Here is a 27,913-nt window from a genome sequence, read left to right as displayed (position 1 = left end):
CATGAACAGCAGCAGATATGGTCAACACTGGACTGTGAGAAAATTACACATGAAATATAACACACAAAGTGAGGCAGCTTAAATGTGTTCCTTTCTCTCTCTCTCTTTTTTTTTTTTTTTGGAAGGAAGGACGCAAATTTCTCGCTCTCTCCAAATCATCAGCCAAACTTCTTTCTGCACAGTTCAGTTCGTTGCATTTACAGTTCCTCTGCTTTAAAAGTGCTGCACATGTTAAGTAGCTATTTACATGTAGAAAAATAGGGGGGGGGGGATACAGATGAGTGTGGAGCATTTTGCTGACAAAGCTGTGGAACTGACATTTAAAATCTTGTCTCCTACTTGTAATGAAATGCTTGTTCTGGCAGAGACAGACAGACACACACACACACATAACATACATAAACACTGCATAACCATTCAAAGTTCTGTAGAAAATAGTTATGTGTTCACATTCTTATACAATATACACTGTACACACTCTGAGGACGAGTTGGAGCATAATTTGTCTCATCCCCTCCCGATATGAAAGCAGTAATTACAAGTTGATTTTCAACAGAGTGCAAAATATTTTTCAAGACATTCTTCTGAAGAGACGACATTCAGTGCTCCTTCATATCTACAGGTTTAAATGAAGCTCTACTAAGATTAACTATGTTTTGTTTGTTTTTTTTCATTTTTCCAACTTACACAACACAAGTGTGGGAGGGGTTTTCTGTAGGCACGACCACAGATATGAATACTCATCCTCTTTCTCTGTCTCTCTCGCGCACACACACACACACACACACACACACAAACTTTCAGTCCTACTGAATATGATCCCACCCTTTTTTAACGCCCTCCAAATGTATCAAGCCTCCACAGTCTAAAGTGGAGGACATAAAACAGACAAGAAGCATGTAAAACTGTTTATTTTAGAGTCTTTGCACAGACTCTGCATTGCTTTATGAAGAAATTACTCTGAAGTTTAAAGTCACATTGTGGCTCAGTCGACAAATAAGCACGTGAAGGGAGCCACTAATACCAAATCCCTCTTTTTCTTTCCTTGTTGATGTGCCTTGAATTGTTTTAACGACCCTCGCTTGCTGCTGGCCTTCAGCGTTGGCTGCCATCACTGCAGACCAGCGGGGGCTGAGCAACAGGCTGGGTGAGAGGAGCCAGACCTAGCTGGTGTTGACTTTGAGGTTCTTCATGCGGTGAAGCAGCGAGTCCTTCTCCATCTGAGCCTCGGCCAGCGCCATCTTGGCCCGGGACAGCTCCACCTTCAAACATTCGTTCTCGTCCATCAGCATCTGGAAACAATGAAGAAGGGCCACAGTGTCAGCAGCATCGAGAGAATAATGGGTGCACTGACAGACCTCTATATCACCAGAATGTGACATTAAACCTCTGAGGTTCTGCAAAATACAGATTTTCAGCTGCAGTTAATCTGCTAGTCCCCCCCCAATGCCCCGACCAGTACAAACAGTTGCCCCGTCTCCATAACAACTGTGTGAGATCCACTCACCGATGGAGGCCATGAGATTTGACTACTATCTGTCCAAAGAGACGGTCTCATGCTAAAGGTCAATAATAGACCTTACAGGTCACTAAATTAAATATGGTGTCTGTTTTACTACATTTAAGAACCATGATGCAAAACACATGTTTATGTTTCCATGTCATGTAGTTTGGGAGGGAAAATAATTATTTTGATTATTTGATTATTTTCTTGATAAATCATCTGTGAAATGATGATAGGGTGAGAAAACTCCAGAGCCCAGAGTGACGTCTGTCATTTGCTTGTTCTGTCTGGGTTTTAATCAACAGTCCAATGAGAATAAGCATCGCTAAGATACTGTACACAAATTACGTGTCGTAAGGAAGGAAAAACATCAGACGTAGCTGGAACCACAGAACAGTGTGTTTTCTCTGAATAACGGCTGAAATGATTAACGCATCAGTGAAACGGCAGAGTCAGATCCAAACTGTTAATTATCTGTCTATCAACAAATGAACTCACTGTTTCAGTGTTGGTGATCAGGTAGGTTTTTTGTTACTGTTCATTTCCTGTCTTCTACAAACTATAAACTTTTCTTTGAATCATGTCCACAATCTTCCCTCCACTTTAACTTTAGCTGTAGCCACCTAACTCTTATCAAACATTACCTGTGGAGGTTCAAAATGAGAAATCCATCAGTAATCAGAGAAGGTGCCAACAATGAGGTGTCAGATTAGAAAACACTCCTATGGACTGCTGTATAATTCTTTTGATTGTCGGTTTGTTGATGTACTTTTCACTGAAAACATAATAATGGTATTTTGCATAAAATTGATGAAAATCACTCCTACTGTAAATTAAATGAAAGCCAAAAAACTAACTGGAAAATCTTGGCATAACCAAAATTTGGCACTACCATCTTCCTCCATCAGCCTCCAGAATCATCACACAAAAGTCTTTTTTGTTGTTTTTGTGGGAGGAACAGAAGAGAAAAACAGAATCACGTATTTGTGCAGTTATATGAACTAGAATAAAATCTTGACCTTCAAGATTTTACACATATGTAGTGGGCATGCCTTTCACTCCTATACACCCAAGGTGTGCCTTTGTTGTGAATCTAACCTTTTCCCTGGTAGATGGCAGAGGGCTGAGGGGCGGGGCTTCAGTCTGTGTAGCCTTCGGTATGCCATTAACTCCGCCCACAGCTTCAGGGACCGCACTCAGAGCGCTGTCAATCAACGCGCCCTCATTCCTGGGTTTGACCTCTCCTGTTCTGTCCACTGAGAGGAGGAAGAGACAACAGAAGCAAATTTGGAGGTGTGGATGTACCAAAAGTGGACTTAAAAGCACATGTTAAAAGGACACGTTATATAACTGCTATGAATCAGTGCTGAGGAGGAGGCAGAAATATTTGGCAGATAAGAATCTGTGTATTTGTCACCTCCTATAGAGAAAGACCCATCGTCTCTTCTGTGTATGATGAGACTGTCCACATGTAAGGTGATCGGCGAGGGTTCGGACTCAGGGGGATTGTCCCTGGGGCCATCGTCCTGCAAGATACGAAGAACATGTTGAGTTTGATGTGAAGCCTGAGCGAGAGACAGAAATCATCCGCATCCACATCAGTTCCACAGGAAATCTAGTCACCCATGAAGGAACCCCAGAGAGAAGGCAGAGAGGCCTTTCTACGCCATTAAACATTCAGTTCAAATCCAAATTCCAATTAGGCCATGGTTCAAAATATTTAACTTGGTTTTAGAAACTGCTGCCTGGTACAGCAGTGAGTTATTGGTTCTATTACAGCAAGAGGGCTGGAAAAAATAGGACAAATTTCCTCCTGAAATGTTGCAGTTGGTGTTCTGTCACAGCCACCTTCCACTAAAAGAAAAACTCCCAAACTGTGAGAACAGGGAGCTGGAGTAAAAGAGCTGCATGCGACTCACTTTTAAGTTTATGTGTGTGTTGCGGACGCTGATCTCCATGGGCAGCACCTGCGGCGCAGAGTCGTCCTCCAGAAAGTGGGCCAGGTTGCGCAGCGTGGACATCAGGAAGCTTGCTTGGTATCCGTGGAGTCGCAGCTGCAGGAAGCCGTTGCGTTCGGCCAGTGGGGAGTGAGCGGCGGCGCACGGCCCGCTCTCCAGGCAAGCCTGCACCTCCGGTCTGTGGAAGCCCTTATGGGACGCTGAGCTGACCTCTCTGCCAGCTGTGAAGGAGGAATCAAACGCTGTTGTTAGCATTAGCTGCAGCCTGCGTCTGTGGAGTTCATTTAGAGATGAATCAGCTGAAGGACGCCTACAACTGACATCAACATACACCCAAAATGAACGATCATTTTACATTACTTACAGTGACAGTGAACACTAGTTCAAATCACATATTTTTCATTTAGAAGCTGTAATGATGTAAAAGACAGTGATATACTGAGTCCCCGTGGTGAAGTTAAATATTGGTGTTGGAACCAGACAGATAAATGACCCAGACTGGTGAATCTGGTTTTATGTGTCATTAGAGAGACGAAAGACCATCAAACAGCTGGTTCACTGTTTCTTTAGAGTGGACTTTAAATAAAAGACAACACAAAACATATATCTTACAGGTTGTCATCAGGAATTACAGAATGATTTTATGATATTTTTTCTCACTCAGGGTGCATGTTAAAGCCAGATTTAAACAAGACTGACGTAAAAGGTGGAATGAAGAAGAAAAGACAGGAAGCAGAATGTCAGAGAGCGTTGGAGACAGAAGTTGAAAAAGATGGAAAATTGAGCTGGAAAGAAGGAGACTGAGATTTTGTACAATCCCACGGGTTCTCTGCTGCAGTGATGTTTAATTATTTCTCAGAACCAGGGATTAGAGGGTTGGGTGGAAACCACCACCTAAGAATTGAGGATTCAGTGTGAAGATTTAACCACTGAATCATTTCCCCCCTTCCTTTTATGAAGTAGACACTCCACAAAAATAAGCTCTGAGGTGCTAAAAATTATGAAAGGCACAACAGCGGAGGAAGTGTTTCACCCCTGAATGACCTGACTTTCAGTCCCGCAAAATGTTAAGAGTTTTTTTAATAAGAGAGGGAGAAAAGGCAAAAAAGTGAGGAGAGAGAAATGTATACAAACATAAAGCGATGAAAGTCAAAGCTGAGACGAAGAGATATTCCTCTTTTCACATACACACACACTTTATACACAAATTATAATTCAACTGGCAAGCAAACAGTTACAGGCACAAGTTTGTAACACATGAGAGACGATGACGTAAAAACGATTAGCAAGGCATTAAAACGGCCACTTATCGGAAGAATGTGTTTAATATAAGAAATGCATCTCATCTCCTTCATATGTTCTCTGAAGGAAAGTAATGAAAGGGTTAATACCATAGAGCAAAAACACACACACACAATCATAATCCCTGTTCTCAGATAATATAACATATTCTCTCTCAATCCTGGGCGGCTGTGGTTGAAGCAAATGGAGAGAACGCGGGGAAAAAAAACTAAATGAAAACAAGAGATGGGAGTGGGTGAGGTGAGAGAAGGAGAAAGGAAAGAAAGGAAGGGAGCCAGCAGCCAAGAACTGAGTGACTGTGATAAGACAGGGAGGAGAGAGAAAAGATGGCCTAGAGAGGGAGCGAGATGAAGGGAAGGAAAAGGTGGAGTGGGAGGGGGTTAAATGACAGAGGATTAGTAGGAAGATGGAGTAAGAGCTGGAGGGGCGAGTGAGGAGGAAAGGTGGAGGGAACAAGAAAGAAGAAAGGGGAGAGGAGGAGGAGGAGGAGTAAGAGGGGGAGGAAGAGGAGGGGGTTGTGGGGGGGTAAAGCTGGTGTTCCTCTGATTGCGTGAATCACTGGACTGAAACTGCTGCAGTGGAGAGATGAGGAAGGCGGGGAGGAAGAGGGGAAAAAAGGGGAGGGCAAATTAGGCTGAGCAGAGAAGAGGAGCATTAGGGGTTAAAATAGTTGCACTTAATCTGACTAACGCACACACTCAAAGGTTGTGGACCTAATGTTGCAAATAATGAGACCACTTTCTCCATTACTGTCCAATTTACCCCCTCTTTAAGTGCGACACACATGTTGAGAGAAATCTGAATGTCACACAAGTGTCTAACGCTGTTAGATGTTAAATGAGACAAACGCACTTCATGCAAACACTTCCATTGCAACACACTTAATCTATATGTGCATTTGCAGAGCATGCTGTCGAGCAAAGGTCCAGAGTCTGGAAATGACATTTGATAGGTCAACTGAAGGGAAACACACACACACACTGAGCCAAGCATGCGTGTGAGGTTACAAATGGTGAATTAACACAGCAGTTACCTTGGCTGCTTTGAGCAGGTAATGGTACTGAACACACCATACCTGTGGGGAGTCATGGCAGGGTAAATAAAAAAGGAGGAGGGAGGAGCTGTGTTAGCGTGAAAATGTGTGTGTTTGTGTTAGTTTAACTTTTCTAGCAAATTAGAAATTCAGACAAAGGATGCAACTGGGAATTATTTTCTTATGTTGATCAATTAATTGATCTATAAAACCTCAGAACACTAAAACAGCAAAAGCCCCAGAATAAAAAATACAAAGATATTGTTTACTTAAAACCATCACATTTTTACATTTTGCAGGAAAACAATATGTGTGGAAATAATTGGATGTTAATTTTCATCTGATCAGTTAAAATTGGAAATGAGTTTTCATGTGATCGAACAGTTGTCGCTCAGAGTTGGGTGTATTGTTTTTTTATCTGAGTGTGTTCTCTGTTTTCTGGTGGTGTCAGCTGAGGGTTCAGGGGTATATCCTATTATTGTTTGCTAGTGTGTTAAAAATGTGAACAAGCAGAATACAGTGACAGGAGCAGTCAGTTACAGACCATCCTGCCGGTTCAAAGGACCTCGTCCCTTCCTTCCTCTCTCTGTCCTTGTGTTCTCACTCTCTAGTAGTAAAAAAACAAATCAACTAAAAATGAACTTAAAAATGAAGAGGAGTTGGACTCACTCCAGACAATGTGCAGCTCTCTCTTGTTTGGAAGCTGTCCCACTTTAATTTTGGCTCGTTTATTTTATGTAATCAAAACAAATATAGCAGTAGTTTGTTCCCAACTCCATATTTGAAATTATCAGCAGGTTATTCAATAAGTGATAACATATATAGTTTCAGTACATTTCAAAGCATAATAAAATGAACTTTTAAACCTTGATATAAATACTGCAAACAAACAAGACCACAGAAGGCACAAATGTCAATGCAGTGGAGTCTTTAGCGAACAATTCTGTGATTCTTTTTCATGTTACAGATGAAATGGAATATATTGGAGGAGACTTTTCCAGCAGCTTTTTCTTCATCATTCATTTATATTAGTAAGAATATGTCTGTTTGCTTCAGTGGTTTTCAGCCAGTTTTCTTTTTTAGGTTTTGTGTGTTTACAATAATAACAGCACTTTTTCAAATCAGTGACACTGACTGCTTGTTGCTGCAATGCCACATGTAGGTGAGTCCTTGCAACCACGGAAAACAAACCAAATTAGCATCTTGTGTGCAGCACATTAGATCAAAAAAAAAAAAAAAAAAAAGCTCCATGTTTCATGCTCTGTCACATGTACCATAACATGCAAACGTGAACAACGTCTTACCCAGGCTGCGGTTGCTGAGGTACTGTCTGAGGCTGACGTTGCCCAGCTGGCTGGGAGTGACCTGGCCCACCTCCAGAGCCACAGCCGTGCTCTCGCCCTCCACCTCCATGCCCACACACACCGACTTCACCTTCAACACCAGCACTGAGACCTGGAGGAGACACACACACCAGAAGATTGTGTCAACTTAAACAGCGACGCATGTTGTAAGCTCCTCCTCAGTGGTTTTAATCACGTATAGAAGTTTAATAGTACATCCAGAGCAGAAAAAATGGATATGAATGACTTTTTTTTTAGTTTGCTAATTTTTCAAATGGTTGTCAGATCTTACTATATCTTTCGTGGGCTCGTCGATGCTCTGGGATGTTGCGCTCACAGTGTCAGGGGACACGCCCCCCTCCTGCTCCTGACCAATTGCAGCCTCCGTGGCGCTCTCTGTGGCGCTCTGTTCACTGATGGCATCCTTGAATCCTGAGATGGACACATCATCTGTAGGTGGAGACATGAAGCATATGACTCATAAATGAGTACGCATTTTTGATACCTTGCCTTTATACTGTATACCTCTGCTGCAGTGATACTGTACAAGGTTGGACAAAAGTAGCAGAATGCTGCCACCTGCCGGTGAAAACAGATCCCTGCAAGTACTGTAATGATAATTTTTGTTTCTAACACACTGTGGAACATCAATTAAACACTCAATAATATCTGATTATTAATATTATGTGTGTTTTGCTCCACCTCTCTCCAGCAGACTGCACGTGTCGCCATCTTCCATCAGGTAGCTGTCAATGGAGATGTTGTCCAGAGACTGCAGGGATGGACTCTTCTTCATGTTCTTGTAAGACACTGAGAAACTGGACTGGGAACGATCCCTCATCAAACGCCCACTACAATACACACACAAACATGGAGTCACAACAAGAATGTGTGCGAACAAGATATAGTAACAACTATTTCTGCATCACCCTACTTCTTACACATCTGTTCCAGAAATAATGACCATGCGTGCTATAAATTTTAACTGACTGATAGATTGACTCAAACAGAAACTAGAAAATAAAAAGACAAAAACAGGCCCATCTGTTTCCTATGCTGTTACGGAGCTGAGACCATTGTACTCTCAGAGCTGACTGAGCTGACTCAACAAGTCATGAATTAAATATTTCTCCATTCCTTTGTGTGATGTTGTTTAAGGTCATGTAAGAACCAAGTGTGTTATCCTCCCAAGTGGCAGGCACGATCTAAAGAAAGATCACGACAGATAAAATCAAAGTGACTCCCAAAAGACTTTGAACACAAGGCTGGAAAAAAGAAGAAGAAGAAGGAAAAAACAGAACTGTCGACATAAAGAAAACTTCCACTTTCATCTCTTCCTTCACCACAAGTCATCAGGTAAACACCAAATACCAGTTCCTTTAATAGGTACACACAGAGCACAGACACATACCAGCGTTGCATGCACACATGCAAATGCATGCCCAAAGGGGATTCACATACACATTTGTTCTGATTTGTACTCATCCAAGGATCACAAGAACACGCGTACACATACTCATACAGGACATATGCACCTGTACACACAGTCATTAGTACAGCTAGTCACAGATCCAGTGCCTTACATGTTGGACATGGAATAAAGGGAGGTGGATCTGCTGGAGTTTGAGGAGCTGAGGAGATCAGAAACCACAGACAAACTTCCTTTCCTTGGTAGAGAGAAAACACACACACACGCCTCGCATGGATCAAAGCAACGGTCAAGAGGAAGAAAAGGTGAGCGAGTGAGTGAAACAATGAAATATATAGTGGTGACAGACAGTGGATGAGAAAATACACAGAAAGACATGTCAGCTAGAGAGCAGCCAACGCTCAAAGTCAGACAAATATGATGTGGAAGACTGAATAGTCATACTGACAAATGGTGTCATGAGAAGGTTCGACACACAGCTCTTGTGTTCAGGAACAGACAGATTAAGAGAAAGACTAAACATTTGGCAGTTTAAATGTAATTTAACCACAGTGAGCCTGAAGAGAATACTTAAAAATTGTGACACATCATTATATGGATGAGATGTAATATTTTAAGGACTAGTGTAATTATTTTCTAATTATCTTTCAAAGAAACCAATAAATTATTGACTATAAAATGTGCAAAATAGTGAAAAATGACACGTTTAGGTTGAAACCATCAGTTGATTAACTCATCCATCAGTCAATGATAAATTAAATGCAATGATATTCCAATATCATTCATTTAAATGCAGTCTCAAGCTGCCACGATAATGCTTTTATTAATTTCAAATGATTGTAAACAAAGTTTTTCACTAACTTAGTGTTAGATCAATGTTAAATCGCTTCATGTTCTCTTCAGTGATTCAGTCTAACAGTAACAGTGACAACAATCCAGTACGGGAATTATTTCAATGTAAACACACTGTGGTGTAAAGTGACAACATGTTTGTGTGGGATGAACTGAATACCTGGACACTGATTGAGACATCCGAGCAGCTGCAGCCTTGTCTTTGTCATTCAAGTCTTTGCTGCTGAGTGGATCAGACAAAGCATCGCTTGTCTGAGCTTTAGAGTCCAGTCCAGCTCCTACTCCATCACCTACAGATAAACCATCCAACAACGTTTCGCTCCCTTCATCTGAGCTCCACCTCCCAGGATTCTTAGTTTTAGTCCTCTCCTCCAAAGAGCTCTTGTGATTTGAGTCGGGGCGTGTCGTTAAGGTGTGGGTGGGTATGAGGGGGGTAGGGCCCTGTGTGGCTCCACTATCTGAGCCCTCACTACACAAGAGCTGGTCTACAGTGCATGGCCCTTTGGCTGCAGCGCCTTCAGACCCACACCCCTCATTCCCTTTCTCTGCTTTCTCTGTCCTCTCTCCCGCATCGCTCCCAGGCTCCAGAGTTCCTCTGCTCTCTGAGGGTGAGAGCTCGGATACCAGGGGAGACCCTGAACCTTCAGGCTGAGGTACGGGCTTCAGGAGCAAGGACACTTCAGCACTTTTCAGCAGCAGGCCCAGGCAGACAGTGAAATGCTGGTGGTCTGTAGGACATTGAGAAGGAGCCTTGCGTTCCCTTTTAGAGCCCATCTCCTCAAGGTCCTGCTGCAGTGTCTGCTGTAGAGCTTTGATGCTGCGCTGAAGATGCATCAGAAACACATACTGCCTGTGGCTCACCTGCACACACACATACAGACACACACACCAGGGTAACTTTTGATGACATACTTTAAATGTGTTTTATCAGCCTGCAACTGCTACCAAAACAGCTAGTTCATTTGTTCAGTTGTTCCTTGGTAGTGGTGATCCAGATCACCACTTCATATTTCATAACAAATGTAAAAATTAAAAACAGATAAGTATTAAAGTGTAAAGAGTCCAAAAAACATACCTGAGCACTTAAATGCTTCTGCACATGCACCAGCACATGTATATTTGCATTTTTACTTGATGATGACAAAGAAGAGCAGGAAGGCAGGCTGTCCAATGAGTGGGGTTTATGAAGTCCATTACTGGGTGGCACCGTGGCATCATTACTCTGAGATGATGCCGGTGTGCCATCAGTACTGTAATACTCCTTTAGCAGGCGTTTCCTCTGCAGGCGTGCTACAGCCTCTCCTGATGTACTCCTGGACAGACCAGATCCAGATCCTTTCAGCTTTTCCTGGTGCTGCACAACCTTTGCTGGCTGACAAGCCCACACAGTGAGAGGAAAGGAGTCCACAAAGGGCTGCGGACGCCCTTTGCCTCCACGGGTGCCTTCATAGTCCACCCAGAACTGGGCGAAATGCAACGCCCAGAAGTCAGTAGCAGCTGGCATTTTGAGGGCATTGGTGCCCATCGTCGGCACCACCAGGCCCCGGTAGATGTCATGAAGCTTGGTGTCTTGTTCATGAGCATGGCGATGGAAGACAGGATGGAGGAGGGGTAAGGAAGAGGAGGAGCGGGGGAAAGAGGAGAAAGATGAAGAAAAGAAGGGCTCCTGTTCAAAGGCCTGCAGCAGAGCCTCAAGGTGTGAACGGGTGCAGTTGGCTGGGTGTCGGGTATTAGTGGCCACCATTTCTGAAGTCTGCACCGAGATGGATCGAGGCAGATCAGGAGGGCAGGGAGCCTCTCGATCAGTGGGAATCACCAGCTGATGGGGGAAAAAAAAGCAAGAAATAAATTTAATAGTGGACTATGAATTGCGCACCTTAGACCCAAAGAAAGGCCATGTCTGGAACAACCTGTTTACCTTGAGCATGAAGCCATCAACCTTGATGTCAACGTGCTCATCAGGTTTCTGTGAGTCGTTGAGCTTGTAGATCTCCATGAACTGCTCCAAACTCTGCCTGAGGTCCAGGGCAAAAAGGTTGAGCCACACCAGGCTGCGAGGATCCAGGACCAGTTGCAGTGCATTCAGCTGGGCATACAGGTTAGGACATGGGACTGGAGGAATAGGAGGAGGGGGATGAGATGTGGCATTAATTATTCTTTAGGCAAACAGAGAGGAGGAAAATGAGGCATTAGAATTATGCTTTCCCAGCAATGTTATACTGAATTTGTGAAAAACTCCTCCTAACCCTCGACAGCTTCATCAGTCAGAAAGCAGAGCCTTTAAGCATTCGTATAATGTTTCCTAATGGAACGGAATTGTTGGAAATCCATAATATGTATTAATTGAAATGGTCCCTCATTCAGAGCACTGGTTGTAATTCAGAAAATCAATGGCTTCTCAGCCACGCAGCAGTCATTGACTTCCCCACAGCTGAATGAATACGCTAAATGTATCCAAAAGGAGTGTTAGAGTCGCTGCAAAAGCAGTGGGCAGCATAGAAAAACAGCTACTTACACAGCTCATGACTTGATAATAAAGATTAATGAGTCTATACCCAGTTACTGTTCACAATTTTACAACAGTATGAGTGTTAAGAATGTGAAGTTATACTGGGGTAGTCTTTTCCATCGGGGAAGTAGTACTCTGTGAACTCCACATGGATAGCTGGCATCTCTGCGGGAAGGTACAAGGACTTCTTGTTACAGGAGATCATTGTCTTGGGGCTGGACCGACGCTGGTCTGCCGTTGACACCTGCAACACACAAGGAAAATACATAAACATTCACTCCAAGTTAGTGAAAGAAACACATTAGTCTAGATTGCACACATGAAGCTTTGTCAGACAATGCATATCTGTTCTGACCTGGTAGATACTGAAGTCAGCCATCCTGAGAACAAAGGAGCTGGACATGAGCTGAGTCTTGGGGGTTTGAGGGGGAGGTGGACTGAAGGAACTGCTGGAGGAAGTGCTTATCTTACCTGTAGAGAAAAAGAGGCATAAAATGAAAAGAGAACAAACAAGGAGATAAACAGCGACCACTCCGTTCTGCAACATGAACCTCCTATGCCTTGTAAAAGGTGTGCATCACCGCACCCAACTGTGCGCACACACACCGCGGTACCTGGCTCTAGGCACCAGCAGCATTGGGCTGGAGGCTGTGTGTGTGGATTCCACTCTAGGAGTTCTCCATCTGCCTCCCTAAGCCCTACTCCTCCTGTTCCTGTTCTCTCCTGACTTCCTAGAGGCCCATACACATCGTCCCTAAGGGACACTGAAGGACAGAAAACCCAGAGGGATGACGTAAATGCTGGTGCTGTGCTGCATTTGCGCCAGGAGACACAACAAAAACGCACACCCGGAACAATATGCCAGAATGTGTTTGTTTACCATGCTGTGGGGAGCCATGAGCAGGTGTTGGGCCTTGCTGGTCTCGTACTGCACTCTTTAACATGTCCACGTTAGACTTGAACTCATCGAGAAGGTTCCTTGCCCACACCTCCCTGGTTTTAGTGGCTTCGCTGTAGTGCATCCAGTGCGCACAACTTTCACCTGCAGATGTTGAACAACCAAGAATACAGTCAAAACACAAAGGTGGAACGTAAGACCCCTCTTTGTGTCATTAAAATGACGTGTGGAAAAATTATCAGATTCCTTCGAGTTGGCACGGCAAAAGTAATGCATTGTAAGTCCATTTGCTCTTGTAAAAATGCCATAATGGATGGATTCATACCTGCTCTGTGGTAAGGATAGTAATCCAGAGTGATGGAGCTGAAGGAAAGCTGCATTGCCCCACCTGTTATCCTCTTGTTGATTACTACACAAAGAAAGGATGGATGAAGAAAAGGGGGAAAGCTTTTAGTGAAATAATTATATGATTTACTTAATCACCTTGCAGAAAAGCGTCTTTGGTTGCAGGAAGTTAAAGGTTTTGCCCTATTCTGCGCTCCTCATAGTATCATGTTATAAATATGCAAGAAAAAAGGTTACATACAGTACATGTAACTCAGTGCCTGCGGTACCTTTGTCCTTAGCATGGATGTCGTCACAGATGTGCAGGTCGAGATGTGTGATCTGTAGGTGGTGGGACGTCTCACAGACATCGTAGGCGCTGAACAGCTTGGCCATCGATGCAGTCTGGTCTGCAACTGTCGATGCCTGCTGGGTGCGCACCTGCTGCGCTGAGGGTGGTGCTGATGACACCTGGTGAGCACAAATGCACAGAAAAGAAAAACTCACTGGTGCTGCAATTTTGCCTGTGGTTTTGATAATCTTGCTTCTCCATATTGCTGGATTTGGTGCTGTTCATATCAAGTCTGTTCAAGGAAATAGTTGATTATATTTCCTGTACTGTACTGTACTGATTAAGTCAGTACTCACGCCAACCAGCAGGTGGCATTTATGACCAAATTACAGAAAAGATACTGCACTCTGCAGTAAATCAGAGAGAATGTGGGTGTTTGAATTGATGAGCAATGATGGCAATGATTGTATGTTATGTATGTTTGTCAGTGTGTGTATTCAAAAAGAAAGAAAATAGGGCACAAACTGAAAGGCAATGGCTGCAGCAGTGACAAACAAAGATGGTGAAGGCTCACAGACGCCATCTGGCATCAAGGGAGTGATACAGAGAGGGGCAGACATGACTTCCATGGACACCAGGAGAAACAGACCACAACATAGCTCATCCAAACGGAGGAAATAGGGCATGAACAGAGGGAGAGAGTGAGCAATTGGTAAAAGTGGAAAAAGGGCAAAGGACAGAAAAGGAAATTACCCAGAGATAAGAAGATGCTAAATTTGTCCTTTATGTTTAGATGAAGCCAGTGTGTTTGTAGGGATCTGTATGAATGATTTGTGCTGTCAGTGTGTGTACCTGGTCCTCTGTGGCCATGCTCTTCCTCTGCTGAGCAGACTTTTCCATGGCCTCACTGAGAGACTTGGCATACTGCACCATTGCTTTGAGCTGGGAGTCAGTCAGCACCCAAAGCAGATCATCCAGGATCAGAATCAGCTTGGAGGCCACCACGTTACAATCCTTAATCTGTGTCAGGCAGAACCGTTGATAAAGGTGGTTACATTATGGGGTTAAATTTATGTTGAAATTTTGTTAATGTGTCAGGTCCTTCTTTTATATCCAGCAGTGCACAGCTAAATTTTCTGGAAGTGTATTGATCTCAATAAAAACACACTTTCTGAAACACACAAGTTCTTTTTTTAAGCTAACCAAAAACAGAATATCTCGAAACTGCACCAACACTGACAGCATTTTCTGGACTGAATGTATTATTGCCAACAATAAATGCTTTGTTCAGCAGTTCTTTTTTTGAAGCCTAAAGAAACAAATGGAATGAATTAGTTTTACAGCGGAAACACAAAAGCCTTGTGTAGACTTGACACTGCATTATATTGAATATTAAAAATAAACGTTAGTAATTTCTGTTTAAATAAACAACAGCCCTATAATAAATGGCTGCTCTGGAGCCGGCAGCCTGTGAGGCCGAACAGAGGGATTATTGTTCATAGCAGACAAGAGGACATTGCTCAGAGCAGTTTGGGTCTCCAAGTCCGAGACATGAGATCTCATAAAGTGACAACTGTCGGAAACTGTTCAAGGGATCTGTGTTTGTTTCTGACCCGTCTCTTGAGAGTGACTCGTATCTTTGACTGGTTGGTGATGAGTCGGATGGGGGCGCTCAGCATCTCATGCTCGGCACTCTGGATAGCGTCAGCCTCAATACGGATCATCTGCCAGCTTATTTCCTTAAATGTCAGGATCTGGACCAAACAGAACGGATAGTGAATTAGAAAAGCATGACCTATGCAAAACTAAATTTGACATCATGATTTTTTTCCCTTCGATAATGTTTACATACTGACCTCCCCCCTCTGAGGGTCCTGGATGCGGGTGAACCGCAGGTCACTGATGCTCCAGCTGGTGTTGACACTATAGACCTGCAGTTGGGAGAGCTCAAAGGAGGCATTGAAGGCCTTGGCACTGATCCTGATCACTATGGAGTTGATGGACAGGGACATACCCTCTACCACCTTTTCAGCAAAGCCATATTCACTGCATGAGAGAGACAGGTGGACATGGGTGGAGAGAATAATGTACAGGAAATGATAAGCGGTGCTTTGCAACATGTGGGTGTAAAACATCACTTTCTGCAGTGACGCAGGATTGCGATATCAACAAGTTCCTTTTCAGTAGAGTTGCTGGTCATTAAGCTTTCTGCTGTCATGTCTCAGATTTAAAGTGGAAAGTGATCCAAACACACCAGCTTGAATGACAAGAATTATCTCTGCAGCCTGTGCCAGCTCTGGAAGGGGGTGTAGCTGCAGCCATTATGATTCTGCTAGAGCGAACAAACCCCTCTGGCTCACAAAAGTCTTGGAATCATCGCAGACATAGCGATAATGTCAAGGCGGGGAACTTGTTTTTGAGGAACATCTGCGTGGGGTGAGGTAAGCACGGTCATTAAAAGGCTATAAATAGTGGAGTCCTTGGTATTCCAGCCACTAACTTGGAGTTTGCTGTTATTTTCCACAGCAACAGGGGTTCAGAGAAAAACCACCCTAAATTTCCACCCGATGGCAGGCTTACACCTACAGACACAACCTTAAGTTCTCCATTGTACATTTTCCCCGTTATATCATTAACCATGGCACAGCACCATTACAGTGACTAGAAAAACCCCAAATCACTTTACTGTCAATGATTATGTAACATAATAATTTATATGTATGGCCAGGCATGAAGAGCCTCTTAGAAGCAAAAATTGATGCATAAGAATTTTTTTATTATTATTATAGCACTCACCTTTGTCCTGATGCTGTTGCTATGGGAGACGGGCCATTTGGGGGACGAGGCTCATCACAGGTACTCATCTCCATCACAACTTTATCCAGGGTCTGGACAAACAAACCCGTAATGAAAATATTTACAAATAGCATATAAAGTTTTATATGCTGCTTGTTCACCGGTGTGATGTGGAGTTTCATGTCATTTATTCTGCTCATTGATCTACAGTTTTCTCAAAAGTGTCAGTTAACAAACTACACGATGAGAATGAAAAAAGGAGTTATTTTGTGACTTCAGTGTCAATATATATAAAAGAAGGTTGTTGTGGCTCATTTGGAAGAAAGAGAAAGGATGAAGATGTGGGCACTGCCTCCTACACAGTGATTTACACTCTAACTATACTCAAACTAATAAGTCTTGAAACAATGAGCCTTTTGTCACTATACATACCAGCTTCATTCAGGAGCCTCTGCTGAAGAATAAGGCTGTGTTATCATATGTGCTCTCTTCTTTAATTCTTTTGTATAATATTTTCAAAGCCTTGCTATTATTAGAGGTGTGATACCATTGGGTTCAAAAGAATTGTGACTAATAGTAAATTCAACAAAGTGCTATTGTGCTGCCATCTAATACAATGTTCTTGAATAATAGGGTTATGAAAATCTTAACAAATGTTTTATAATTTTTAAGTCTACTAATATTTAGTTGGAATTTCTTATATTATATATCAATCAAAACAGTATGCCCAAATATTTCAAAACACCGGATACTGAAAGTATATAAAAGGAGTGAGGCTTATGCATCACACTCAAAATTTGTTGAACACAAGTGTGAAAATAGAGACTGTGCTCCTTCTGCTGTTGTTGGTTTCCAGCAGCCTGTGCTCTGGGAATTACAGCTACCTGGGGATGAGGACAAGCCTGGCAGTCTGTCAACCTGACACCTGCACCCTGCTCAGCAAGGTGGCTGCCATGAAGGAGAGGCTTGCAGTCATGACGCAGATACAAGGCACGCTTGAGCAAAACCTCAACGCAACGATGCAGAAAATGGTCACCGTCAGAGCCAACTTGCAGTCCTACAAAATCAGGTGGCGGAGTTCTGGGAGGTAAAACAGGCTCGGGACAAACAGCTGAACACGCTTGCTTCCATCACACCCACAAGTTAGTCACAGACCGCTTTCACTGTCGCTTTAAGAAGCTCAGTGGGTCTGTTTGAACAAGAAATGCCTACAAAATAGAAAAACATTTAACTGTGTGAGGAATAGGTGTAGACAGTGAAACTTACCAAAGAGATTGGGTGTGTCTTCAACTTTGTCCATGGTATCTGTGAATGGACAGAGAATCATAGGCTCAGCTTTACAGACTCATAGCATTGTGATCCCTAAAGCAAGCTTTTGGCCATTCGGTCCTAACAAAACATCAGACTAAATGACCAGTCAATGGCACAAACACAAATGCAAAAAAGGAAAAAAAAATGCAACTGAACTTCACAAAAAGTAAAATAAGTCAAAAACAGGAAAGGTAGCTCAGGGATGAAGGGAGAAAAAATGAAATTCAATGGGTCTAGACTGGCAGGGAGGTCCTTTCATTCAGCTCCAGAGCGCCATTAATCCTCCACATGCAGCCTCCTAAATCTAGTCTGTGTCAAATTATATTGCAAAATGGATCAAATGCTCATGTTCACTCATAGTTTTTTTTTTGTCCCCTTTGAGAAATTTGAGACGCTATGAATCAAAAAGAAGTGCCTTGGATTTATGTCTTTAATTGCATTTGCCTCTGTCATAGAAATACGATTGTTAGCTCACACATGCCACTTTGATTCCTCACAGCTGAAACATTTATTGCAACATACATCCGTGTCTGCATTTATCACTGCATGTGAAAGCTACAGAGTTGTGTAAATTTTATTTTATCCACAAAGCAACAAAGATGAAAATGTTGAGTTTAACTCCTCTGCAACAGGAAGACACAAAGATAAGACGGGGATTGAACAAGTGAGGAAGTGAGATACAGATCTCTCTTTTTAACCAGTTTGACAAACTGTGAGACATTAAGCTGGAGAAAAGCAGTGCCAGTTCACTAGCTCCACTGTTTACTGGTAAATCTGATGCCTGATGCACACACGCACACACACAGTAAATGATGTGGGTATTATAGCTGCAGTACTGCATTAGTATTACACACACTGTCAATGACAGAGGAAATAAGTCAACAAAGACAGGACAAATATAAATTACCAAATCATAACAGGATGTAAAAGTCTCTACGTTTATGTTATTCACACAACAGGTTGAGAAATTCTGCGACTGTAGCAAGGACAGAGGGAAAGTGTTGAGTTTGTAGGAGGAAATGAAGAGGAGGTAAGTGGACTTTGGTCTGAATAGAGTCCAGTCGTGATGGAAATTATGCAGCTCCATTCATCGTTTCCGGGGTGTGTCAGAGCCTGCTCTTACACATGGCACTTGGCTGATGACCATGACCACGGAGGGTATCACCAACAGAAACTAAGTGGGTGTTAGTAGAAAACAACATGATTGTTCACAACAGCGTTTACTTGCTCCTATAGTATTTCCTATTTATCGTGCCTATCTGTGAAGAAACAAATTGCTTTTTATTGATTTTGACCTGACACAAAAATCATATAAACCAGTTTTGAATGTGAGTTCAAATATGATCAAACAATACATACAGCTGTTATTTATGTGTATTGATTTTCAAACGGCAATAGGGAAAGTGATAGATTAATTTAGTGAGCTCTGGAAAAAAAGCTAATTTTCAACATTTTGGGACATTTATTCTTTTTCTGGTAAAGTTAAATCAGAAGTTTGCAGCCAAAAGTAGGTTAGCTTAGTGGGGTGTGAAGATTACACAAAAAGGCTGGCTCTGCCTGAAGGCAACAAAGTCAACAAAGTCAACCTGTCAATGAGTCTTAAATTAACATGTCAGGTCTTGTATGGTAAATTTATGTGGGAAAAAAACAAAAAAACATTGCTGTTTCAGAGAGAGGGATGTGCCACACTATTTTTTTGGCTTTGAGCCATTTAAAGTAAATCAGGGGTGCTGTTCACATAAGACACATAATACTCTAAAAATGCACTTCAGTTTTGTTCGAATTAAACAAAGGATAAAAATTATTTTCCCTATTTATTTTTCCCAGTTTCAAGGTTAACAATTCATATTTATAGCAGAGAAAAGAGGGATGTTTCCAGCCGCTCATCCAACCCCACCAACAAGAAAGGTTCCTTTAAATTCCTCACCCGAATGGCGGCCTTGTTGCATTCTACACGGTTGATGGCCAACCAGGTGGGCAGGTCCAGCAGGCTCTGAAGAACCTCCTCATCCAGCTCCAGGTTGGTGAGCTGTCCCTCCCCCTTCAGCGTGCTGAGGTTGATCTTGTCTGGCGACAGGTTCTTAGCAAACCTACAAGACATAGATGAGAAGTGACACTTTGAGTTTGAGAATATTTATAGAACGACGTTCTTGGCAAAGCAAAAGGATGGCCAAACAAACCCCAACTGTTTGGCTTTTGGTGTACTGGCTGAGGAGAGAGAGGCCTCTTTCCAATTAAGCATGCAAACAACACATTTTCATTTTCTGCAAAGCCAAAGTTTTAATTTCATAAAGCATTATATCTAATAAAAAACATCTACTCTGAAAAGTACAGTCGAAAATAAACCCAGAAATTGGAGTTAAACGTTGTTTAACTATGTTGAAGTCATACTCTGGGACTAAAAACAAATAATCAATTAAGTCAGTAAATGACTCTTTCCTGTAAATTTGGGCTTTATAAACTGCCTTTGTTTGCTTTGTAACCAGAGTTACCACTTAATATGATAAAGACATGGGGGAGAGAGGCCAAAGGTGCGGAGTGTTTGAATTTTGATAATGGAAAACACTGATACATCTCAGGATAATTGGCCTTTGTGAGATTGGGCTATGCATTTAGGTGAGTTATTAAATGATATGTGTAAAAAGATATGAGCCAATAATGATAATAATTTCACAGTTTTCACGAAAAATATGCACATGCACATAGATGTGTAGATAATGGAGGGATTTTGTGTGTGTAGTCTATTTGCTCTTTAACTTAAGTAAATACACCTGAGGCCATAAAATCAGTGTCCACGAATAAAGCACCTATTCAAAGTTTGATTATTGGTTAATAATTAGCAGAGTGGTCATATACTAAATAGAGAGCAACATAATGGAATCTCTGAAAACACGGTTCGTATTGATTTCACATCCTCTAGCGGTCAGGAGTCACACAACCTCAACTATGTGATGTGTAGAGCTCAGCAACACATTATGTATTCAAGTGTGATTTCCAGCAACACAACCGGTACATTTGGAGATTTGGTTTTCATCCAACAATGCAGCAATATTATATGACAGCCCGAGCACCAAAGGATCACTTGATCTGAGTTGGGTGTTTACCTGTAGTGGTTAGGATAATTTGCATTATCATCTATGCAAAAGTGGTGATCTATGAGTACAGAGGCACTCAGTGACTGGATGGTTTAAGGGAGACTGTCCAGGCTTCACTGAGGGGTACGAGCATCAGCATACAGAGCGAGCGTCAGTCTCAGCAGTGTGAAAGAAACTTTGTCCATTGAGCAAAGCTTTGTGATTCAGCTGCCCACAGTTTAAATTATTCACTCTTTCAAATTCCTGCTTCTATCCACTCAACACCTTCTCCTTGGCAGTGTAAGATTCCTCTCTAATTCACCATCTCTGTAAATTATTCAGGGTTAGCAGCACATACACACATACACTCAGCACAGTAACGAAACACAAACAGTACTATTCTCTCATGTGGCTGCATGGATGCACACACCCAGTCAGTTTGACTTAGAGATAGACGTTGTTGCTGAAGTGTCTCAGCCTTGTGACCAGTGAAATATTCATCCCTGCTGCTGATCAAGTGTCAGCCAGCCGGCCAGCCAGCTTCACTCACCCTCTCATTCCTTTTCTGGCTTGTCGGCTTCCCCTGGGCAACCTTTTGCTTCCTCTGTTCTTCTTTCAAAGTCATGAATAAACCAATACACTAATCACATAATTTCATGGTCATCTCTCTAATGTTTAGGCTACTAATGCTAAATAAGGTTAGTCACACAGATCCAAGTCATTATTGAGAACAAAAAGGTAAATCAGAGGGTATTAAGTTGACACACTCTGTTCTTCCCCCTTCATCGCTCCTTGACTTCAGCCATTATTCCAGCTAGCAAAGATGAGCTCACCAGACCAAATCCAGGCCCATGTCGAGATTAGCAACAGATACTGCCTGGAGATGGGTCTGACTGTGTGTCAAAAACAAACGAACCACTCAACAGCTCTATGTCCACATTCCCCTCGAAAAGTATAGTTTCAGCCGCTTTTTGTTGTAAATTAAAGCTGATGAAATAAATAACATGTTGGATTTTGTGACTTAGACTCAACAAAAATGCATTAAAACTGTCTGCCCCAGTACGCTGAGCTTGCAGCTTTTTCCCCCTTTACCACAATACACTGCAGGCAGACTTTAGTCTTTGTCTGTAAATGGAAAGTTGGACTCTCCCATTTCTTTCCGGCACTCTAATAGCATATTCGTGGCGCAGCCTGATGACACAAGTGCCAGAAAGAGAGGAGCCTGAGGGAAGATGGTCAGAATGACTCAGCCAAAGCAGCTTCTTTTAGCAACTAAGATTATTGCAACACACAGAGAGCAATAGAGGCAAAGGAGACAAATAGGGGAGAAACACAAAGAAACAACAAAAAATAAGAGAAAATAATCTTATGGGGGGAGAAAGGCAAGACTTGTGATGGTACCACATTCCTTCCTGCCAGTGCTCATTAAACCAAGCAGCAAATTTGGCTCAACAGCAGAAACGGAGAATGTGACATTTAAAATTGGCCTTTAAATCCTTCACTAGCCCATTCAGTATCACTGTAATGAGTCTGACAACCCCTTCTAATTTAGGAGGGCTTACAGGATACCAGTAGCAACGGTGACACACTAAACAATCATTTAGTGTGTGTAAAGGCTGTAAAGAACTCAGCTGATTTGTTTTATCGTCGTTGGTGGAAATCTATAATATTTTATGTGAAGAAAGTTCATTAAAGGAATCGAAAACTGTTGACTTCAAAATATATTTCTATTGACTGGTCAGAGATAATATGTTATCTATCCACTGCACTCGTGTTAAGAGGAAAGTAGTACTGCAGAGTTTGTAGGCTGACTGCCTGCAGTGTGGGTGCGTTGGCAAACCAAATGGAAAACTGAAAACACCCAAACTTAAATATCATGCTCGCATTCATGAGGCATTCATGGGCCTTGATTATCAGTTGGTTTTGTCTGCAATCTTCCACCATTCACACTTAATAATATTAATCTTGAGTCATGAAAATTCCTTTCTGATAATCGAAGATTGATTTAAAATAAACATGAAATGTTATTTTAGAGAAGCAGAAGAGGCATTATGATGCACCTGAATGTCTCTGCTTATCTAATTGAGTGTATAACAATAGTAGACGTACCTTTATGTGTACCTCTTCCTCTTTCTATTGTTAGATGGTTACGCAGTTCTGAACCAGAAATTAGGAAGTTGTCATAAAAACCATTGGCATGTTATAAAGAGAAGAGTACTGTATCAAGGTGAAATAATTTCAGTTGTTTGCTGAATTGACAGAAAATGAATTTGGAAAAGATTTGCTCAACAGTTTGAGCAAAATCTGAAAGTAGGGTATTAAATATTTACTGGGGAACGCTTTCTTGTAATTTAATATATTTCTGGCAATGGTCACAGCAGATATTATAAAAGCACAAACATGTCTGGCATGCCATGTTTGGTATTTATGCCTTATGAAAGTGGCACTGCTCTGATATTGCAGCTCTTGGCAAAATGTTGTGAAAATATATGAAAATGAATTAAACAAAGCAAACAGAGCCATCATTAAAAAGGCTGCTGTCAAGGAGGATCACTCAACATGCTCTGAAGCCTACTTACACAAACTCCTACAAAAAAACAAACAAACCTACACACACAACAACAGGGACAACACTTCAAAAGTACGCAGCCCACCTGTCAAAGTGAAGTGACCCAAAGACCCAAAATGGCTGAATGTAAAGAAAACAATCCAAGACCTATCCCACTTATACAATGGCAGAGAAAGACGTCCTGTAAGGACACTGCTCACGCACATAAAAAACAAAAAACTCATACACACCAGACATTTAGGGTGCAAACAAGTAATTCACAGCCACACACTGATGAGACACCCACAGCAAGGCACTCAGTCTTGACTCATGGCGTAATTGCCTTCCCACCAGCGGAGAGAAATAACACTGGAAACGGTGGAGTTCATCAGTATAGTGCATCATCACTGCAGGATGGAAGGAGTCAGCCTCATGATGGCAAACAAACAGAAATGAACCCATCTCTCTCTCACCGCAATAAGCTCTAAATCTGCCATTCTCACTGATGGAGAAAAAAGGGGCTTGTTACACTTACATAACGTACACTGGAATACAAACTATATTTTGTATAACTGAGTTAAAATACATTAGCTGACTCATTTCGGAGACAGTTTCCTCTTCGTCGACCGAAAATTTGAGGGACTAAATTTTTTTGGGGATCAGCTGCTGGTCCAACTATTCCCAATAACCATTATATCACCTAAATCCAATCATATAAAACTCTTAAAGCAGTACAGAGAGGGTAATAATAATAATTTGCTGTTAAACTGTAAAAAGGAGAAGTGCATACAAGAGTATTGCCATTGTATCAATTCTCCTATAATGTCCTGACTTAACCTCAAAACAGTCCACCGATACCAGCCTGATTATATTCCTAATCTTTTAGGCCATGAACTCTTTCAATTAGAAGGTGAAGACAAAATCTTATCATTCTAAAGGACCCATTTTGTGCAGATTGGTCTTTTAAGAGCTTTGCCTTATCCACATCAAGCAAATCTTCCTCTCCTGTTCAAACAAGCTACATTCCCCTATGACTCAGGACTTAATTATGCTACCTACGATTAGTAAAATTGCCGTGGCCCTGTGAAATTAATAAGGCAATTTTCTATGTAATCATAATGAAAAGAAAAGGAAGGAAGGGGCAACGCTTAATTAGACTTTGGATGGTTTTTACAGGGCCAGGATTTCTAGATGTGGCACTAACTGATGCTTATTTTCATTATTCTGTTGAATATTCTCTTGCTGAATTAGAATTCATAGAAATTCATTGTTTGGTCCATGAACTGTCAGAAAACAAAAAAAAATTCAAATTAACCTTATGTTAAAGCAAAGCTGACATGATAATTTCAGCCAAAAATAACACAAAACATAGAAATTGTGCAAATATTCATATATTAGAGGAAAAAATAATTTCGCTTTTGACCATTTATCCTAATCAAAAGGGAGGATAACAAACTATTAGATACCAACAAAAGCTGAAGGGATAGACAAAAACAAGAAAAGACTGACACAAAGACTAATTCTCATTGTTCAACTATAACACCTGTAAATGAGCTCTCCTGTCAGAATATATACCAGCTCCAGCGCGCTGCTCGAAGCTGGATCTGACCTTCCACTTTCATGTAATAACATGAGAGGTTCTCTCCTGTGGAAGAACAAAGCAAAGAAAACGTGCCTGAGCATCACTGACCTTGTTTAGCTGTTTTCCCCATCAACCTGTATTTATGTATGTCAGTTTGTGTAGTGAGATATTGTGCTATCTGGCTCTGCTCCAGGGTCCTGTCGATAATTTCTTTGTAATGCAGACACACACCTTGCCATCAACACACCCTCAGAGGCTTCCTGAGTTCAATCCTCGCTCTGCCCCTACACTCTCACTTTGGAAAAACTCAGAACTCAGCCATGTTGCTAAACATTTACAAATTAATCCTTATACATGACAAGCCACATACACCTGGGGTTCTATCAGTAGAGCGAGATCAAAATGGGCTTCAACTAGTTTGATATGTCATTAACGCCTCAGTGTGCTTAACTGTGCTGGAGGAGCAACAGCCATTGCAGACTTCTGAGTCAACGAACTGTGAAGATGTGGGTCTGCCTCACTGAGACAAGCTTATCCTGGTCACAGACAGTATCAGACAGGCGTTTGTCCTCTGCAACTGTTAGACATGGAGGCTGAGCTGACATGTCGACACCCACAACACAACATGTAGCTGTGTAATCACATCGTAGGTGTGTATGAATAAGCGAGCTAGAAGTGCAGACTATTCCTGCCTGATTCTGATGAAGCAGCATGAGGCAGAACCTGAGCGGAGAGAATACAGGCAGAATGTTTCAAACAAAGATTATAATCATGGTCTACCAGAGTTGAGCTTGTATGAGGTGATGTTGCTGCTGACACTTGCACTTTTACTCTGACATAATTTCACCAAAGGACAGCGGATTGGACAAATGTCAGATGAGTACGTTTCCATCAGTGACACACCAAACAGGCCAGAACAAATGCTGATGACGTCACTACTTCTCCATTCATTTCCTATCAGCATTGATGCAAACACTGCTGATGTCGTGCACAGTCATATGCAGAGCAGATTTGTGAATTGCCTGGACACACACAATCTAGAGTACTAGGACAATGAAGGGCATGTCCTGTAGGCTGTGTTGGAGGTAATGCTAAAACTGGCTGTGGCATTGTGCATGAAGGACAAAGCAATTGCATACACCATTAAGTTATTGATCAGCGAGTGACATGTTAGTCACAATTCCGTCACTACAAAGGCTCCTCTCACCAAGGACGCTCATATTTTACGCTTTCCTTTGAAGAACACAAACCAGTCCACCTGCATACTAATGACCTTCTCGAGCACTTAGTCATCTGTGACCTGCAATTTAAAAATAACAGCTGTCACTTATGTTATTACATGTAAGCTCTGTACACATTTGATTTCAATGCCCTGCCACCATCACTATGCAGTAGACTCACGCCTTTGGGCACAGTTCAAGGTTTAAAGGTGCTTTTTTATTATTGGCAATTTAATGTGCAGGTGGAAACCAGTGCAGCATTTTTCAAGCCCTCCGGAAAATAAAACAAGGAAGTAGTCCATAGAAAGTCCCTTGAGGGAGGTGGAAAACGATAAATAATGCACGTAAGAGACAGGACAGAATGCAACAAATAACAACAGAACATCTGAAAAAATAGATGGACACAATGACTGCTCAGATCCCAGAAAGGGGGGCTGTTAAATGATGTATAATGACCTCAAATCTGTTGAATTAAGAATCCTGCATGTTAGACCTTCTATGTTGAAAAGATCTTGTGCTCTGTGCTCAGGATTAAGGTAGACTGTCTTTACCCCCCCCAAACAAACCTCCAACAAATCGGCCTGACGCAAGAAGACTGTGCAAACCCTTCTCTGATTTCCCAACTTCACATTCTATCTGTCAAACCCAGATCTGTGCCGCAGAGAGAGTGTGTTTACAAGCTGCTGCAGCAGCAGCTTCAGGTGAAGGCTGAGATTTTTGTTTTCGACCACCTCCCTCCAACACCGGACGGGTTCAACCTGCCCGAAGCAACACAGGACGGATTAACCGTTCACCGACGTTAGCTAACCCTGAGGCTAGCAGGTTAGCCTGGGGGGGGGGGGGGAGCCACGTCCTGGGACTGCGAGGATTATTTCCTCATAAAAATTAAAATTAAATTAGAAAGAAACCCTGACAATTATCATAGTTGTGGACTAACTTAACAGACCTCGACTGCGAATATTTTCACCCACTCCCAGAGATGAAACACGCCCGCTGTTTGTTTGTTTTTTTTTTTGTTTTTTTTTTTCTTGTAAGACATTTTAATTGTAGCTAGCTAACGAGCTAGTCATCCTTTTTCCGGTAACGTTAACCCCGGCTCGGCTCGGCTCGGTCCGGCTCGGCACTGACCTGGACAGATGCTTCAGGATCTGCTTCTTGATGAGGCCGGCCATAGCCGCGTAAACCCGCTGCCCCAGCAGCAGCAGCAGCAGCAGCAGCCGGGTGTCTGAGCCGTGAGGCTGGCTAGCTGGCTAGCTGGCTGGGTAGCCGTCGCCGCTAGCGGTTCCGAGTCTGGGTGGGAGGAGGAGGAGGAGGAATGAACACGGAGCTCAAATTCTGGTTCCCGAGTCCGTCTCCATCCCGCGTCGTTCTCCGGGTGGTGTGCGGGAATACGGCATTACAGACGTCCGAGTGCCGGTCGGGGTCAAGGACGAACCGTACGGGGTTAGGCCATCTCAGGTAGCTCCGCCGGCGGACCGCTCCGGAGCTCCGCAGTATCTCACACAGAGCACCTGGACGGCGAGCCGGAGGGGACTGCCGCTGACGTCACGGCGTGTGGGAGGAGCGTCTCGCTGCCTTCATTGTACGCCGGGAAATTCCTCCACTTCCGACAAAGGCAGGCATGTGTGTATTGACGGATACTGGAATTATTTAAATGTTAGTTCACCCGAAAGAAAAGTTTATACAATACAGAAGTTGGTGTTTCTTTATGACAATAGTACAAGAGAATCCTTTACTATAACCTCGGATGGGGAAGTGGAAATAAATGTAACCAAACATATCAGAAAAATGGAAACACTTAAAGAAACTCGATAAATTAAATGGAATTTGACAAAGACAGGACTCATAATTCGGTTTTTTGCACACAGCCAGCCGTGATGATTGAGTATACCACTAAAAATAAAACGAACAAAGGACTGGTTTACATTCAGAAACAGA

The 27,913-nt window shown here is 42.4% G+C and overlaps 1 protein-coding gene across 4 annotated transcripts; it reads right to left on the bottom strand.

Annotated features, from left to right (window-relative positions):
• Nucleotides 1–54: 54 nt before the first annotated feature.
• Nucleotides 55–27,514, bottom strand: bltp3b (bridge-like lipid transfer protein family member 3B). 4 transcript variants are annotated; one of them, XM_029495087.1, is made up of 24 exons: nt 27,104–27,514; nt 19,479–19,641; nt 17,507–17,545; nt 16,241–16,332; nt 15,301–15,490; nt 15,058–15,198; nt 14,297–14,464; nt 13,443–13,623; nt 13,154–13,237; nt 12,811–12,972; nt 12,286–12,401; nt 12,033–12,174; nt 11,340–11,533; nt 10,497–11,240; nt 9,582–10,282; nt 8,724–8,807; nt 7,843–7,991; nt 7,433–7,590; nt 7,102–7,252; nt 5,798–5,839; nt 3,424–3,683; nt 2,922–3,030; nt 2,603–2,760; nt 55–1,292 (listed from the first exon to the last, which is right to left on the bottom strand). In XM_029495087.1, exons 1-24 carry the CDS (start codon nt 27,145–27,147, stop codon nt 1,164–1,166), a joined length of 4,401 nt encoding a protein of 1,466 aa, XP_029350947.1. In that variant the 5' UTR covers nt 27,148–27,514; the 3' UTR covers nt 55–1,163. The 4 variants fall into 4 exon arrangements, with proteins under 4 accessions (XP_029350947.1, XP_029350948.1, XP_029350950.1 ...); XM_029495088.1 differs by having other exon boundaries at nt 2,603–2,725; nt 2,884–3,030; nt 5,789–5,839; nt 27,104–27,147; XM_029495090.1 differs by lacking the exon at nt 8,724–8,807 and having other exon boundaries at nt 3,424–3,651; nt 5,772–5,839; nt 27,104–27,147.
• Nucleotides 27,515–27,913: the final 399 nt, after the last annotated feature.

This window comes from Echeneis naucrates, chromosome 23 (assembly GCF_900963305.1).
Source record: "Echeneis naucrates chromosome 23, fEcheNa1.1, whole genome shotgun sequence".
NCBI classification, from domain to species: Eukaryota; Metazoa; Chordata; class Actinopteri; order Carangiformes; family Echeneidae; genus Echeneis; species Echeneis naucrates.
This window is presented reverse-complemented; position numbering and strand designations above follow the sequence as displayed.

Excerpts from the sequence above, each read along its gene's own strand:
- bltp3b (XM_029495088.1), bottom strand. The coding sequence starts at position 27,147 with ATGGCCGGCCTCATCAAGAAGCAGATCCTGAAGCATCTGTCCAG. Across the intron at positions 10,283-10,496 it reads AGAAGCATTTAAGTGCTCAG|GTGAGCCACAGGCAGTATGT; the intron begins GTATGTTTTTTG and ends GTGTGTGTGCAG. Across the intron at positions 7,992-8,723 it reads CTTTATTCCATGTCCAACAT|TGGGCGTTTGATGAGGGATC; the intron begins GTAAGGCACTGG and ends TGTGTATTGTAG.